General features: G+C 43.1%; 2 protein-coding genes and 1 long non-coding RNA gene across 3 annotated transcripts; all 3 read right to left on the reverse strand.

Moving 5' to 3' along the window:
* Nucleotides 1–517: 517 nt before the first annotated feature.
* LOC127294888 (CBL-interacting protein kinase 10) lies at nucleotides 518–3,365 on the reverse strand. The gene is made up of 2 exons (XM_051324794.2): nucleotides 3,207–3,365; nucleotides 518–2,337 (listed from the first exon to the last, which is right to left on the reverse strand). The coding sequence occupies exon 2, from the start codon at nucleotides 2,036–2,038 to the stop codon at nucleotides 704–706; it is 1,335 nt and encodes a 444-aa protein (XP_051180754.1). The 5' UTR covers nucleotides 2,039–2,337; nucleotides 3,207–3,365; the 3' UTR covers nucleotides 518–703.
* Nucleotides 3,366–10,019: 6,654 nt separating this feature from the next.
* Nucleotides 10,020–11,527, reverse strand: LOC127348819 (uncharacterized). Its single transcript, XR_007879962.1, has 4 exons — nucleotides 11,041–11,527; nucleotides 10,672–10,801; nucleotides 10,391–10,469; nucleotides 10,020–10,313 (listed from the first exon to the last, which is right to left on the reverse strand). It is a non-coding gene; the product is annotated as an uncharacterized lncRNA (long non-coding RNA).
* Nucleotides 11,528–15,148: 3,621 nt separating this feature from the next.
* On the reverse strand, nucleotides 15,149–16,188 carry LOC139839060 (uncharacterized). Its single transcript, XM_071829106.1, has 3 exons — nucleotides 15,892–16,188; nucleotides 15,602–15,796; nucleotides 15,149–15,521 (listed from the first exon to the last, which is right to left on the reverse strand). Exons 1-3 carry the CDS (start codon nucleotides 16,183–16,185, stop codon nucleotides 15,345–15,347), a joined length of 666 nt encoding a protein of 221 aa, XP_071685207.1. The 5' UTR covers nucleotides 16,186–16,188; the 3' UTR covers nucleotides 15,149–15,344.
* Between the last annotated feature and the right edge of the window lie 1,793 nt (nucleotides 16,189–17,981).

Consider the following 17,981-nt stretch of genomic DNA (forward strand, 5'->3'; position numbering starts at 1 on the left):
GATTCTGAAACAATTGCTTTGCATCGATTCGGTTCAGAGAAACCAATAGTCACGGCACAGCACAGTGGGTTAGGCTGGAAAGATGGTTGGCCAAAGCAACAAAAATAAAATGAATATAGTAGAAATAATCACGTTGTATTGGGTGTGTTTGTGATTATCCATTCAGATGGAAGATGCTGATAGCTTATTGCCTTGCAAGGATACAGAGGCAAAGCTTTACGTCTGTTAGGAATAAAAAACTTATATTGTGAAAACATTTGCAGCATTTACTAGTTTATTTTTCGAGCATGCATTTGCTACCCTTTCTATTGAGATTTTAAAGTCAACCTGGACCAAGAATACATGGTTCATGATATTACGTCCTACTGTTTTTGCAGTTGATCTAAACTTGCACACTATAATTGTGCTTTTGCGAGGGAGCTTTGTTTCTCAAGTAAATTTCCTCCAACACAGTGCATAATGTACATTTTCAGTGACATATTGTACTTAACAAAAAATGATTAATCTAGAACTTCAGTGACATAAATTCCTTAATTTATAGCATGCGCCAAAGTGAATGTAGTCATGTTTTCAGTTGAATGGTCAATACAAAAGTAACATCCTGTACCGAAAACACGACCTTGAAAAATGTTAAACTACCTAAAAAATTAGAGAATTACATTATTGATTCTGACAGGGAGATATTGCACACTCTTGTGTGTATTTACTTGTCACACTGCTGTTGGGGCTGCTCACCTTGCCAAGCCCAAACAATATCTTTCAAAGCTGGCCTCATATCATTTTTAACCTTCTCATACTCTAGAGTATCACCATTGGTCTTCTTGATTTCCACCAGATGGTAGTTTGGTGTGATCCGAAATATCTCAGTTTTGATGGACATTACACCTTTCCTTCCCGGTTGCAAACTCTCCATCTTTAACAACCCACCATCTTTCTTCATGAGCTTTAGCCGCAAGCTCTTTGCAATGTCCTCAAGCTTTGTGATGATTGCTGCAGCTGTGCTGGTAGATGTAAATTTTGACTCTTTGTTGGAGTTGTCCTCAAACATACCAGAGAGATCAAAACCAGATGAAAGAGAAATGATGTCAAAGGCATTCAAATTGGTGAGGTTCTCTTCTTCTCTTGTGGTCTTAGTTGTACTGCTACTGAATGGATCAAAAACCGGATCCATGTCAACATGAACAACATCCTCAGTTTGTATGCTATAATTAATTAGCTCTGAATCTAGACCTGTTTTAAACCAAGGATTTTCCAAGATCTCTGAAAACGAGATACGCGTACCAGGGTTTGGATCAAGAATGCGACGCAAAAGCCTCCGGGCTTCCGAAGAAAACCAACTTGGCCATTTGAGTTCTGCTTTGTATATCTTCCGGTACATATCCATCAAATTCTTGTCTTGAAAAGGAAGATAACCAGCCAACAACACATATAAGATCACTCCACAAGCCCAGATGTCAGCTTTTGCACCATCATAACCCTTTTTACAAATCAGTTCAGGAGCAACATATGCAGGAGTGCCACAAGTTGTGTGGAGCAATCCATCTTGTCTCTTGCATTCTGCAAGTGCACTCAAACCAAAGTCTGAGATCTTTAAGTTGCGGTTATCATCAAGAAGAAGATTTTCAGGCTTCAAATCACGGTGATAGACCCCTCTGCTGTGACAGAAGTCAACTGCACTGTTTAGCTGCTGGAAGTACTTGCGAGCAACATCTTCTTTCAGCCTTCCACGCTGAACCTTGTTAAACAGCTCGCCTCCCTTCACATACTCTAGCACAAAATATATCTTCGTCTTTGTGGCCATCACCTCATACAACTGGACTATGTTGGGATGTTTTACCAACTTCATCACCGATATCTCCCGCCTTACTTGATCCATAAGCCCACACTTGAAGATCTTCTCTTTGTCGATCACCTTAATGGCAACGCTCTGTGAAGTCTTGAGATTACGGCCATAGTAAACTTTAGCAAAGCTCCCTTGACCAAGTAATCTTCCTATCTCATATCTCTGCATCAAAATATTTCCCTTTTGTTCTCCCATATTGCCGCTCAATTTGCAACGAGCACAGAAGGTAGCGCTGTTCTAACTTGAGACGGTGAGAACTGACCCAGAGGACTCAACGCTGTGAAGGGAGCCTACAGGTGACAGATTGTTTCAACCATGTCCACCAAGATGGTACACGGTTGAGCTGCCACATCTAGACCCATCGTGGAACAAATTTTGTGCTTCAGCTTCTTGAAAAGCTACCCTGCAAATTCTGAAGCAAGGTGGCCTTCTAGCACGCGAAAACATTTTCCGGCATTACTTGTATTTTTCTCCTTCTTAGTGAAAGACCAATACTGTCAGGAGAAAAAGCATGAATAGTTAGGCACATAACTACTAAATGATGAAAGGAAGAAGTTAAGAACACTTTTTTTTGGAAGAACTAAGAAAGCAAACTTTCCAATTTCCACACATATAAACATAAATATTACTTTTGAGAAATATTTGATAAAAAATTCATGCCTCTTTAGCGCAAGGATAAAAAAACAAGACAAGTAGTTGCACAGATAATTTCTTTTGAAATATGATTTTTTTTAATTGCAAGACATTTGGTATTTCCTTAAACATATAGAGTCATGAAGGCAAGCACATGGCATGGAATCACTCGAGTTCTATAAAAAGACAATTATTTGGTTCATATGATCAAGGATTTCAAACGGGAAAGTTACAACATGTATTGCAGAACAAAATTATCATATTACCAGTTTTGTTCATGACGGGGTCATCTAGTCTAGTACTAAGACAAGGCAAGAGATAAAATATCTGAAAGGCAAAAAGTCTCCAATCTTTAAATAAAAAAACTCCAAGATCTCTAGAGAACAACTGGCAAAATTAGACACAAGACTGCCAAATCTGAATCCACAGACTACTACATAGCATCCCGTGATTGCTTAATCTCACTACTGCTTAATCTATTATGGATGTGATGAACTAGGCAAACGAATCTAGTTAGAAATAGGTCTAAAAGTTTACGCGGCGAATTCCTGCAGAATCCGCGTAAACCTACGCCCAAACCAAAGATTTAAATCCGTGTTCCTTGTAAGGAACGAACTGCGACCTAACCCCTAATCCCCTCTAAGGCTAAAGCATCACAAAATCGTAAAACTGAGATTAAAACCATAAAACGGAAGGGAAGGTAGGCAAAATATATGAGATAAAAACGTACTTGATGCCAGCGATCTGGATGCCCTAGGAGAGATCAGAACCGCACCGAAGGAAAGGCAGAGAAACCGAGTCTCAGCAGGAAGGTTCTGAGAAAATATGGTCCGTGCTAGTGAGAGAGTGAGGAGGAAGAAATAGTTCTGATGAGCAAAAACCAGGCTAGGGGGTATATATAGACGATCCACGACAGGATCTATCTCCGTTCATAGGTCCCCAAAGAGTGTCCAGCTCTGCACACACTGAACATGGGTCCCAGCAAGGGCTAGCTCGCCAGTATTATTGTCCTGTGACCTCAATGGGTCAATACTATTATTTTTGTGGCGTTGCATCAGTAGTCTCATTCGAAATGAAAAGACCAAGGATTCGTACCTGGTTCTACTTTCAGATTTTGGACGCCTCTCCTCGAGCCCCGATCTGATCATCGACCCCGCCACTAGGTGATCGATAGCGAGGGCTCGCTTTTCCATGGGCTCTAAATTGTTGCACTCAAGATTCTAATTGTATTAGCTGTATAGCATGAAATTTCCTTTTGTGAAAATGATATCTTCCGTTGATATTTGCGGACAGCGTATTGTATCTTTTTTCTTTAAATATTGTCTAATACTCCCTCCATCCCACAAAGAAATGTCTTAAATTTATTCAAATTTGTATGTATCTAGAGTCTAGACTCGATTTAGTGTATAGATACATCTAAACTTAGAGAAACCTTTGACATCCTTTCGTGCCCTAGCGAATGACGAAAAAAAACTAAGGTAGGGCAAACTTTGAATGATGCAAATACCAAAATAGTCCTAAGATAGTAATAATGTATATGGTTCAAACATAATCACTTAATACAATAAAAAATAAAAAAAATACTTGATTATAATATAATCTAGAAAAACATACCAATAATGCCAACTCATTGGCAAAGCTTTACCTATTTTTAAAAATCTAATGTAATTCAAACAATCAAGTCGTTTAATTATCCCTCTTTCGATGCACAACTCGATCTTGATTCTCTTTGTTGCCGAAAAATTCCTTATAATTGTTGATGTCGCCACGGGTAAAGCTAATGTCATCTTAATGGAGAGATTGGCATGGGCACGACCCTTCGGGTGCTCCACTTTAACATACCGCGTGTGGTTAAAATAAAGGCTCACGTAGGGATTAAAAATCTGAAGAAAGCATTGGCAGCCAAAGCCCAAAAACCTAACGTGCGCACAAGAACTAGCCCATACAAGAGAGTTCTAACATGTAACCAGTCCGAAATCCTGAAACTTGGCCTCCTTTGTAAGGGCTAGGAGGGATCGCTGGGAGGACAACTCGTAGCCTAGAGAGAACACCATAGCCATCACGGCGATATTGTAATCTCGATCATCAACAATCAAGAACCGACAAGCAACACGAAGGGTTTTCCCTCTAGGGGCTAAAGCTGGGTAAATCGTGTCTCATGTGTTGTTTGTCCGCCGACAAAAGCACCAGTCCACTCTCTTCTTTAAAACCTAAGTCCATAATCTATGGGCATTATCGTGGTAGCCCCACTTCAGTGTAATGCGGTTGGAGAAACTATGAAGTGTCTTTTAAATACCTAGAAATCTCTAAAGTCTCCAATTTTGAAGTATATACTAAGGCCCAATCAATGATAAATATTTGTACTAGAAGCAATGTTATTCACATTGAACCTAGAATATGAATCTATATTTGGAGTTAAATAGTCTATATTTTCGGGTTGCAATCGATTTGGTGCAGTGTTCACTGAAACAAGCATAACTTTCGCATATGAAGTCCATTTTTGACGTGTGACCACTCAAATGCTTCAGAAAAACCACGCGCATCGATCTAAAGTGTATTTACCAGAAATTAAGTTAGGATGTCTGCCATACCTTTCCCTACTGTGCCCCTGCTTTCCTGGATAGAGGGAGTAGCTTTTATATACATTTTTAATTTACAATGTCACCCCTGTATTGGTCTAGAAGGAAAAAAGATTCACCAGGGAGCTTTTGTAGAACTGTTTTTACATGAGTTTTTGATAGAGCTGGACAGATTTCCTCAATTAAAATAAGGCTGGCACACCCGTTGGTGGAATCCCAATATCAAACATAAATCTTTGGTTTGTAATTTGGTATCGGCGATAAGCAGATTTTGATAGATATTTTGGCAACCATAGTAAGCTAATTTCGTTTGATATTTACTACTAATATTCCAAAATATTTGATAGAATGGAAATGTACCAATATTTTATAGAATTGGATAGTGCAACATTTATTCACCTTCCAACTAAGGCCGGTGGACCAGTTGGCCGAATCACAATATAACAAAACAATGGGTCAATTGACCCTACACGTTTCGTAAATTATATAATACTATTTTGACAACTAATTTGTAGAATAATATTTCTGTTGATATTGACGTTGTAATACAAAACTCTGAACCTTATAGCTAGCGGAGTTGACCATACGATGTTTTTGTTTGAGCTCGGCTAGCGGAGTCCAGCTTGAGGAGTGAAAATATCTCGACGTAGTGGCGGGACCAATTCGTTTGATTAGTCAGACTTTCTTTTGCACATCTTTGCAATCTAAGCATCTGCTTTTGCACATAATTAAATTAACCATGCAAATCAACGCCGGAACAAGAATGTACACCGAACGAAGATCCAAGAGCTGTTCATTGACCCACCACTGCCAGTGTAAAAAAAGGGGGCTCTTGATCCGCTTCTTTTGTACTAGTATACTTAGGGCAATACTTCGGCCTACCAATGAGCGCACGAGAAACTCATCCATCATCGCTTACTTGTCACCCTTCTGTTCGTAATAATGAATTTTCTTCAGGGACATCCCACTGACAGTGTCTTCATCATACATCGCCATTACTGAAAGATCTATGGCAGTTCACAATAGTGATGTACGGAGCAGTACATATGCAGCAACATCAGCCGTATACTGACTTCTCTGACAACCGTTTAGAGCTTACGCACGCTTCATGATAACGAGAACTCTGCTAATATTAGTTACATGAATGCCTAGTGACTGCATACGAGCTATACCCTTATAGATCATTGTTGGGGCAATGTTTATGCTAATATCAGCAATATATTGCGTGGATCGATTCATCGATAGATACCCTCCACTATCGATAAAGTCCAGATATTTGGAGCAGTGTGTTTTCCACATTGCAATGCAGCCGCTACAGAACTGTTTACGCTAGAACCGAGAACTCAGCAATCCGATAAAAGGCATAAGCTTTAATACTCATCTGCTCAAATAATAAGAATCAAAGAAACAAACAAAACGAAGGGATATGGTTCTACTGGGTGGATGGGACCGGATGAGATGTAGCTGGTGGAGTGAGCGGTGACTCCTTCCACCCGTCGACCAAGATAGATCCACAGATCGATATGCACGGCGAGGCGGCGAGCAAGTGGTGTAGTATAGTAACAAACGGAGTGAGCAGTGACGAACATGACAGATCCAGGCGTTCCTCAAAAAGGAGGGAAAGAGAAGGGGAGAAAAGGAAAGGCGGCGCTAGCTGGGAAGAAGAGACGGTGACCGGGACATTGTCGTCATGCATATTCCGGTGGCCGGATCAGCACCGGGGCCGGGGCCGCTGCATGTCGACGCGCGGGGGTGGTTGCCGGCGGAGAGATCTTTTTACACCCGAGATAACGACGCCGAAACCCGCTCATGTTGCCACGCACGCACGCACGTACGTCCGCCGGCGCCAAGGTAGACCTTGGAAAAATGGAGTCAAAGACAAGCCGCGGCACTGGCAGGCACGGCGGGGTCACCAGCCATCGCCGGGGTCTACCGGTCCGGTGCGTTTGACGTCGTGGTCAGGCGTTGGCGCGGAGTCTAGCTAGCTCGGCCCAGGGGGCGGGGCCGACGTCGGAGGTAAGAAAAATCTGGGGTCTTGGTGCGATATCTCGAGCGGCGATTGGGTGGGTCGTCGCTGTCGCGGCGGGGACGGCGTGTTGGACGCTGGAAGAGGACTCTTCTGAGGCCGAGAAGCCGCTGCCGGTCGAGGGGGCGGAATCTGACTCTCCAGCAGTGTTCACGCACGGCGTTCCACGACGACATCGATCGCAGTGCTTTGAAATGGCTACTCCGAAGATACTCGGTTCTGCCTGCATTTCATGCTGTCAACATGGTGTGCATACTTAGTACTGTCGTCGAGGGGTGGAATCTGACTGTTGACGCACGGCCGATATCGCCATGACGGGAACACAAGTACACAACAACAACAACGAGTCCATTCCAAATGATTAGAATTCCTACAAAGACGCTCGGTTATGCCTGGTACACTTGATGCCGTCAAGATGGTGTGCATACTTAGTACGTACTGTCGTCGTTTATTCCTTCCGTGTTTGATTGATACGCATAGACTGAAACTGAAAGGCGATTGAGAAAGACAGGCAATATGCTTTCTGGTTGTAGGAACCAACAAGCAATAGGCGCTACAGTCCCACACTGTTCATCCATTGGATAAATATCTAGGTCATCTGGTGGCAACACAAGTACCGTGCTGCAAATCATAGATCTCCTCTTCTTGTTTTTTGTGGCGACGTCCATTCGGTAATTCTGTCCTACAAAAGTTCCAGATATTTCTTATATAGTAGGGACGAACGAGGTGGCTTGTTGCATTATAAAAGGATGACCCTGGCATTTTCCTCGGCTATGAGCCTATGACTAATCGCGCTCAATGGGCTAATCAAGCACTACACTTTGGGAATCGAATTGGGGCCTACCGTGTTTACAAAAGAAGCAATTTCCTTTTCAAATTCACCTGTCTGAATCGTCCTGCAGTATACTAGGACATTTTTCTCCGAGATATTTTCTCATGTAACAGCAACGGAACAAAGTGGGGGTGCTTGCGTAGCAGGTTATAAAACGACCCTGTCATTTTCCTCGACCAAGACTAATCCCACTGGACTAAACAAAGCACTACACTGGGAATCAACTTGGGGCCGACCATGTTTCAAAAGATGTAATTTCCTTTTCAAATTCGCCTGTCCGAATCGTCCTGCAATTGGCAACCGACCAAGCTGATAAATATCTGCTTCACCTTTTATGTTGTGAGCATCGATAATTAAACAAAGGTTTTCATCGATTTTGAAGCTAAAAAACAACAAGAACGGACAAGATGCCAAGGATAGGCATGGCCTGATTCTTCAATTTTAATAACAATGTTTCCAGTACTAATTAACTACTACCTCGTGCTAGAATTTCCAGCTTGACCACGAAGGATATTTATCAAGAACCACACCATGACAAACCGGCCTAAGCTGAAGGGTCAGATTTGCAGTGGCAGTAATGATAAATTGGTCGATGATGCATTAGGCTACAGAACAATGATATATACGCACCTCATTAGTTTACCTTCTCGGTGCTTTCGCCTGAAGCAAGCAATGACGCTTAAATAAGCAAAGGCAACTTTTCCAAATCGGAGTTCCTCCAAAGTTGCTGATACAAGATCGCTGACGATGTACTAGTATATGCAACTGAATATGGCTCTTTCTAATCAGCTCCATAATTGTTATTGTTTACTGTCCAGTCTCCATTCGCCGCGAGAGATGCTTGTTTCCGTGACCTACATGTGTGATTACCTGAAAACTGCAACGAAGTGTAATTAGACGTCATTTTGTATGAGAACTTGATTATCTGTATATATGAATGTAACTATGCGTTTAGTTACAAGTTGCAAACCACTAGATGAAGTGTATTGAGCTATCAAGATTGAATCTAATAAGCTCAAAAGTAACTTGCATTCCACAAAATTGCAGCACAACATTAGTTCAACCCATGCCCTTGACTCTTGAGACTTGCTGCAGCCGGTTTTGCTCTTCCCTGGAGTCTGAAGACAATATGCATAGCCGCCAAAGATGGATACAGTCAAAAGAAAAGTGGAACACTGCATCTCCTGCATTGGTATTTTGCTGAACGTTTAAGCAGTATAGATGGTTACTCCACTGATAAGTGGTAGTAACATATTCAGTGGCTACAATCATTATGTGAAATTTCCGGTGAAGGCTTGTTACTTGCATAATCCCTTTGACTTATGATGTTCGGTACCATCTTTTAAGCATGGAATAGATGTTTCAATTGCATTAAACACATTTGAGTATCAGAAAAAGGTGAAAAGAAGTGAATCGCCTGGGTTTGTTTTTCAATAACTTCACAAACAACATTGGACAATAGTAACAATTATCGCATGGTTGCAACCGTTTTTTTCTTAATAAAACAGCTTGGCTGCAGCGTATTCTTACTTGAAAACATTGGTTAGGATTGATGAGTCCATCACTTATATTACGGGGGATAACAACACAGCAAATGATTGCCAGTCTTCGGGCTTGAGGGTTTGGCAATCCAGCAGCACACTCCGGACCTGTTCTCATTCGTCAAACCACAAGCGGTATCTCACGGCCAGCGCAATCCTTCAGTGTACAGTCACATAGCTTCTGGTCCTGGCTTGGATTCAGAGATGGATCGGTGCGCATGGTACTAGAATAAGGATGCCCTGATGAATGAAATCATTCAACTTGCCACCAAGAGATGATTCATTGAGCTACAGAAATTTCATAACATTCTCAGGTTTGTAACAAAATTTGATGTAAGACTGACAAGCTAGGAATTCCATAGCAAACAAACCATGCACAAATATGTGAATAAACTTCACCATATAAACCAGTAAAGTTATTTGGGGAGCTTAGAAGAAAGTTAACCTGGAGAACAGTTTCAGACAAATAATGGGAACTCGCAGCTTATATATACTAGTTGAATGCCCGTGCTTCGCCACGGTTCCCTACCTTATGCCTCGTGTAAAAATATTAAATGACTCCCTACTTTATGCATAGTGTTACACATATTATACGTGTAGATAACACACGTAAACATTTAAGTACATAAAAAATAATCACATAATATTTAAAATATCTAAAGGTTTCATCACATAATTCAGTGTAATGAGTATAAAATGCAACGACCACCACATTACTACCTATATTATTTATTAAAGCCATGTGCCCGTGGTGCGACTAAGATATGCTCGCACAACATTAGGAATGTTGTCTTCAACTTCATTTGCAAGGTACTTGAGTATGTGTATCAAAAAAATTCTTTCTCAACTCGTAACCATCCTGCACAAGCAATCTATCGAGTTAGCATGAAACTTTCTTTTCATAAAAATATAAGAATGTGAATATAAGGTACTCACGGTGCAAATTGGATGAACACATCTTTTACCATCCTATGAAAGCATAAAAGTAAATAGTACTAACTAACCAGACAAATTTCTGCAAATAAATGAAAAATATTATTATCTTAGTCATTAGAACAATAATAAAATAAATGTATTATAATGATAACCACAGAAATCACATGTTGGGGCTTGTTGGTATTGAAATACTGTGAGGGTATTTCTGTGGCCAAAAATAAATATCAGATATCCATCCAGTTTGTGCTATTTCAAGAGCGTAATTTAGATACAACGAGTACCTTTGTAATTTTAATTGTACCTCTATTTTGATAGAAGTTCAGAAAAGGGGTCCAAAATAGATACACGACGCTCATGTTTGTCGATGGTGAACAAGATGAAGTCCCCAACTAATGCGTGTGGCAAATAAATCTGCAAATGGGTGACCACTAAAATACATAAATCATGGTAAGAATGGACAAGGGACCTTACACGATGAGATATTATTGTCTATCTTAGATCAACTATGCAAAAGTGTTGCCAACTTATTAATATTTGGTTTTGTGTGCCAACTTGGATGTCATGTACCATCGAGCATCGCTGACTGAAATATAAGAAATAAAATTCAAAACCATGGCAGTGACAATAACCATGTGAGTATAATAACTTACACAAAATCAGTCCATGTTGTGCACATGAGGCTCTATCAATAATTGTATCTTGCCGCATGCCACTACGTGCACAACCATGTTGAAATTATGCTTGTCCATAGGCTGGTCCATCCTGAGTATGTCTTGAATTTGCTTTAGAGTTAACCCTAGTGGATAAGGTTTGGAGCTTCACACTCATTCTTGCACATGCCCACATACAATATATATACGTATTTATCATCTATAATTGGACACGTAAATACATTTAAATTAAGAAAAATTTAGACATTAATGTGTAAAATAGTGGTCCATTGTTGACTATGGTTGGATAAGAATCCATCGTCGCATGTAATACATTCTAAATTATCATTAGTCAGCAAGGCATCACCTATGTCCACAACTTGGTATTTCTAGTTGCGGACATGATCGATTCAACAAGAGCAAAATGTTCGGTGGTGCAAACATATGCTGCCATGATATATGTAGGTGTGCCCGATTAATTAGGTAAAACATTATCTAGCAAAAAGGAAAGGAGGATAAGCTGAGCGGAACTAAGTACCATTTGGAATAATCTTTATGTTCGTTTTTTTGGCTTATTAATTATGTCGTGCAATGATTATTTTACAAGTTTTACAGTGATTGGCATTTTTAATAACCGTCCATTCACCATGATCTGACGGTGGTAAGAAGACGGAACCAAATTAACGGAACCAAAATTGTGGGACCGGAACTAAAATCGGTGGGACCGGAACCTCTAATATATTTTACGAACATTATAGAAAATGAACGTCCTTTTGATCGGCTAAAACATTCGATAAAACTGCACAAATCTTAAAGCAACAAACAATTAACATATCTGCACATATCTTAAATCAATAATAAGCAAATTGAGCATGTCATAATCACCATAATATCTCTCTCCTTGTATCTCTCTCGTCTCTCACCATTCATCCTCTCTTTGCTCTCTCTCTCTCTGATCTGATGATCTCCCCCGGCGACCCCTTGGCGGCGGCGGCTGGAGCACCGAGGGCGGCGGAGGCGGATGTGATCGTGAGTGACGAGGAGGAGACGGGGTGGCGTCTCTCCCAAGCGATCCCTGGGCAGCGGCGGCTGGAGTTTCAAGGGCAATGGTGAGCACCGAGGGCGGCCTAGGCGGATGGAATCGATAACGGCGAGGAGGAGATGGGGCGGCGTCTCTCCCCGGTGATCCCTAAGCGACGGTGGCTGGAGCACCGAGGGCAGCGGATGCGAACGGGATCGAGAGCGGCAAGGAGGAGATTGTTCGGCGACGGAGTTAGGCGAGGCAGGAGCGGACGGGACGGCGTCATGATGCATTATCAGGACATACTTCTGGCAGAACGGAGAGAACGAACAGAAGCCGGCGGGCGCCCATGTCTCCTCTTTCTTGTTGGTTTGATTTGCTATCTTTTCCTCCCGTTTCCTTGAATCGATGGGATAGGCATCAAAAGGCAGTAGTAGGATCAGTACACCTTGTTAGTTAGTTTTTTAATCTGCGGTATGATTTTCTAACTGGATTGAGAGATCTAATTGATTAATCCGTAGATTGAGGTTTGGCTTTGGGTTAATCTGCAGTAGGATTAACTATAGAACTACAGCTACTAGCTCAGATGGTCAAAAGTTGCTTGACGGTAATGTTATCTAGGTTTTGGGCTACAACTACAACTACTAGCTCTGTTGGTTGTGTAATGTTATCTAGGTTTTGGACTTCAGTTTTTTCTACGCCATAAACATTGCCTATTCTAGTGGTCACAAGTTTCTTGTTCATTTTAGTAGTGTTAACTGTTGAACTGTTGGAGCCTATTTTTTGTCATACTATTCTAAATTTACTGTGAGCAAGTTTCATGTTCATTCGTACATGATTATTTAGATAGTATGTTCTGAAGATTTTATATTTGTTTCTAAATGAACTTTGTTGTTACGACTTTATTTCTTTGCTTTTGTTTCTCTGCTTCATTAACTGCATGTCGTCTTATAGTTAGCATGAATAGACAACTCTATTTCTTTATATTTTTTCAAATAAAATTACTAGTCATCTAACATTCTAACAGTAGAAACCTCATCTCTATTTATCTACTCGTGGGATTTACTTGTTGTTTTAGGTAAGCAATGTTGTCGCAGTTATTTGCAAGCTATAGAGTACTTGCTAAACATGAGGCTCCCTAGCCCTTCTCAATTAATTGTTTAGATATTTGTGATGGTCCTGCTGCTAGATCGTTTCACCTAGCTAACACATTCTATTTACCATTGTTCGTAAAGAGCATGAGTCGAAGAAACTGGTTGTCATATCAGGATCAGGAGTTGGGAACCGCCACTACTACCGCAAGCTGGGTTACCAGCTGGAAGGACCTTACATGGTCAAATGCCTGACTTAGTTTAGTTCAATATCCAATGGTGCTTGTATTGCAAATACACAAATCAGTGTACTCATGCTGTCAGTGCAATGTATCTTAACATTGTTAGTTTTTGTGTGTGTTTGACATCCTTAGTATGGATTAATATGTCAGCCTCTTTAAAACTCCTATCCAAAAAATGAATCGAGAGAGTACAATCCATCCACTACGGGAAAACACTTCGTTGCCGTGCGACAGATCGCACGGCAAAGGCCCTATTTTGCCCGGCAAAGGCTTTGCCGTGCGTCGACGCACGGCAAAGTCTGCACGGCAACGCCTCCGACGGCAACTTAGACATTGCCGTGCGCATGGCCAAACAGCACGGCAAAGGCCTTTGTCGTGCGCGCGCTACGTTGCCATGCGGCAGATGCTTTGCCGTGCGACAGATCGTTGCCGTGTGTGCGCCTCGTTGCCGTGCGGCAGATCTTTGCCGTGCGGCATCATCTTTGCCGTGCGAGCAGCTCGTTGCCGTGCGGCAGACTCTGCCGTGCCTGCTCCCTTTGCCGTGCGGCAACGCCCCAGCCCGCACGGCAAAGGCTCCTCCAGGAACTCCCAGCGCCGTGCCAGGAGCACAGGCTGGCGACGCGTGGCGCCTTTGCCGTGTGTATGCGCACGGCAAAGTGACCAAAAGTCCTTTGCCGTGTGCATACACACGGCAAAGGCCCCTGGTTTTTTCATTTTTTCTGTTTTTCTTTAATCCCTGCATTTCAAAATTGCATTTCACATATATATAACATATACAACATATATATTCACCATAGCATCACCAAACACATCAACAACACCACAAATACATCGAGCACACATAGTTCATGCATAACAAAGTGCAATGTCCATTATTACAATCTATAACAAGTGCGAACATCCATAACAAGTGCGAACAATCCATTACAACGACGACGAGTGCACGAAGACCATGCCATCAACCTTGTCCTCCGCTTCCGCCGGCCTCATCGTCATTGCCTTGTGACATATAATCTATAAGCAGGTTGATGGAATGAACATTTGCATTTGCATATTGAACACTTGAACAAGTACAAGTAGCGGGTTGGGCACAAGTGTAGGAGGACTCACCGCGGTTCATGCTCCGGATGATGTTCATGTTGTTGACGGTGATAGGTGTCCCCGGGGTCTGAGTGGGCGGTGGCGGCATCCACGGCATGGAGTAAGGTGGAGGAGCAGGAAGACTCCCCGGTGGAGAAGTCAGAACCGTCTGGCTCATCACCGCCTCTTCGTGCTCGCTTTGCATCATCTGTCGTCTGTTGCATCTGTCGCATCATTCGTGGTTCTGCTGGCTGGTACTGCAGAATCTGCTGCTCCATCTGCGCCCTTTGCTCTGGGCCCGCTCCTTCGCTGCCATCTCCTCCTACGTTGTGTTGCCGCGATGTCATTAACATTTCAATGGAAAGCATGTAAAGAAAATGTAGAGACCCGAGGAAGAACATACCCGTAACCGCTCGACAGCTAGATCCGAAGCCCGTGGCCGGGGCTCTACCTCAGGCTGGCCGCTCTTACGACCACGACGGATCTGGCGGAGAGAGGGAACCCTCGCTGGGTCGACGCACCCGTCACCAAACCATAGGCGGCCATGCTTCAAGCCTTCTCCCGCAAGCATCGCGACCTCAGGGTCAAAGTCCTCGGCCTCTGGGTTGGCGTCCTCGCCGTACTTATGCTTGAACTTGGAGACATACGACGTGCACTGGGTCTCGGATTGCGGGTTAACCCACACGGACCCCGTCTCAGGATCAGGCGTCTTCCTTTGCTTCATCTTCTTTAGCACGGCAAAGACGTTAGGCTTCGCTCCTGTCCTGACTTCCTGCAAAAGAGAACATGTAATAAAGTGAAGTGGCACACCCTTGCAGAGTTAGCAAATATATAACATGAATTCAAAGAATGAAGGAACCATTAATTTGCTCACCTCATTCTGCAGGTGAAGAGAGATGGGGATGCTGCCTTGGATATGCGATCCACCTCGCATCTCTGCCCGCTTCTTCTTGCCCTCCTCGTGCTTCTTGAGGTACTGGGGCATGTCCACCACATGACCATCGCACGAAAGCACCTATCGTCGTTGCCGACGTACTGAGGAGGGTTCTACATGCACAAGATAAACCCATTATGGTAAAATAAACTACATGGCGATAAAGAAATCAATAACACATAAATGCAAATACCTGCAAGTACTGCCACGGCTGCATGAGCGTGTCGCGAGCGTCCTCCTTACTCATGTGGACGAAGCGGTCGGCGTGCCAGTCGCGGACGCATTGAATACGTGCCTCGTAGTGCATGCCAGTCACCCTCTTCCTTGCAAGCTGGTGTAGGACATCATCGCACGCATTCTCCTTGCCCTCGGCCCTCTTGAAGTATTTCTGCAACCATGCACATAGGTAAAACAAGGGGTATTAGTGCAATTAGTGTGAACCAAGGAGAGTGTATGAATGGTAAGAAGTCAAAAGTCACGTACCCAGAATTTGGCAACAACCATATCCGCCGCGGTGCCGCGGCCAAGAGGATCTTCCGCGAGGCTGTAGTGCGCCCACCTCCAAGCTATGTCGCAGCCACCAGTAGGGAAATTGACTATCCCAGGGAAATACCATCTAAGTAGGCCCCCAAGGATGTTCGAGTACCCACGTGGCGGTCTCTGCGTCGGGTCTTCAAACTGGAACGAGCTGCACCATGAAACGACAACATCAATATGTATGTGATAATAATTTTGATAATGACAAAATTGCGATAACGAAATGCCAAAAATTAACATGTACCTCCTTCCATAGGGCTGTAGAACAACGTGCCTGTAGCGCCAGTGCTTCAGCGAGGGGAGCTGTGTTATCCCACGCCGATATGGCTTCTTATCACGTGGCCTCAGCCTCTCCACAGCTGGAACGTACTGGTAATCCTCCGGCTCACACCACTCTAGGCTTGGATCAGGATCGAACACTAAGTTCCCCAACCCCTCATCCTCCGAGAGGTCCTCCTCGTCCCCCTCCTCCTCCTGGTCCTCCCCACCCCCCTCCTCCTCCTGGTCCTCCCCACCCACCACCTCCTGGTCCTCCCCACCCCCGTGGTGCTCCTGGTCCTCCTCCTCGTCATCATCATCGGCTGCGGGAGGGGGGCTAGGACTAGGAGTGAGTACCCGCGTCGCATTCTTCCTACGCGGCCGCCCTGTGGGAGCGACAGGAGGGGGGCTAGGAGGGGGGTAGTAGCTCGACCCCGCCTCGAAGTCCCTACACCTACCAAGTCCTTGAGCTTCTTTTTAAGACCGCCACCCCTTTTTTTTGGCGGGGAGGAGGGGGATAACGACCGCCGGAGCACCGGAACCCCACCAAACCTTGCATGTGGACCTATTCTATGTGTCAAAGTGTGGTGCAAGGTGTAATGGTGCAAAAGTAGCTCCCCTAAACCCTAAACCCTAAACTGGGGAGGCTTATAGTTGAGAAGATCTACTTGTTCATTACATATCTCCGTTCTTAGCCTTTTTTTTTTCTTGACAAACATAGTACATACTCTACTATTTTATATGTAGAAATTAATTCAATTAATCAGTTTCTCGTTAACTAGTGTCTTACTTGCTGCAAATTTTAAGTTACTAATCCAGGGTTGAAGATCTGCATCTTGAAGAACAAGCGCAAGTGCAAGTGCAAGCCAGAGTATGGTTGTATCACCCTCAGCTAAAAGTAAGGAGAAGGCCTGCATGGTGAAGAAGACCCACTGAATTGCACTGGGAAGTTGAAAATGAAGTAATTTCCCCTCAAAGAAAGAAAAAATGGAGTTATTAACATGGAGGATGAGGAGGATGCTAGAGTAGATGAGCCTTCAGGGAAGAGACAGGAGAAGCCACTCAGAATGTTGGCACATCTTTTTTGTTATGTTATGGAGAAGGGTCATCTTTTGTCTCAGCTGCATTTTTTTAAGCTGGTGTTTCCATGAGAACCAAAATGAATGATACCAAACTGCATCTGTCACAACAACATTACAACAAGATTATCGCCTCCTTAATGCACCAACACAGTAATGGAGATGCATTCCGCACATATTATATTGTTGAAAGCCTGAAACTAATCTACTGTTGTACATCACGTTTCCCACCCATGCCATTAGGCCAACATCACTAATGTTTTTATGTGCATGTTTTCTGCCTGCCTATCGTGACCTCTGTATAATGATGGTGGTATACCTTTACTCTCAAATTGCAAATTTGCTATTACAATGATTGAATGTGATGTCCTGTCCCAGAAACAAATGTCGGGCAAACCTGACATCAACGGCTGTCATACATATGATCTTAACCAGATGTTAGAGCCTTACGGGGAGAAACACTTCAGCACATAAGTAATCTAAGTCAGAGATCACTTGACAAGTTGACATACTTGAGGCGGCATAGAAAGGGTCTAGTAGAGTGCCCTGAACCCGTTAGTGATAGCCACTGAACATCTCCAAAGAGATGATATTTTGCAGAGATCTCAGGCAACAATTAACATCCGTGTTTGTACTTCTTACAGACTACTCATCAAAATTCAGAAACGCACACTAAAAGCAGCTGCAACAGTTAAGAAT

Source organism: Lolium perenne, chromosome 4 (genome assembly GCF_019359855.2).
Source record: "Lolium perenne isolate Kyuss_39 chromosome 4, Kyuss_2.0, whole genome shotgun sequence".
Lineage (NCBI taxonomy): Eukaryota > Viridiplantae > Streptophyta > Magnoliopsida > Poales > Poaceae > Lolium > Lolium perenne.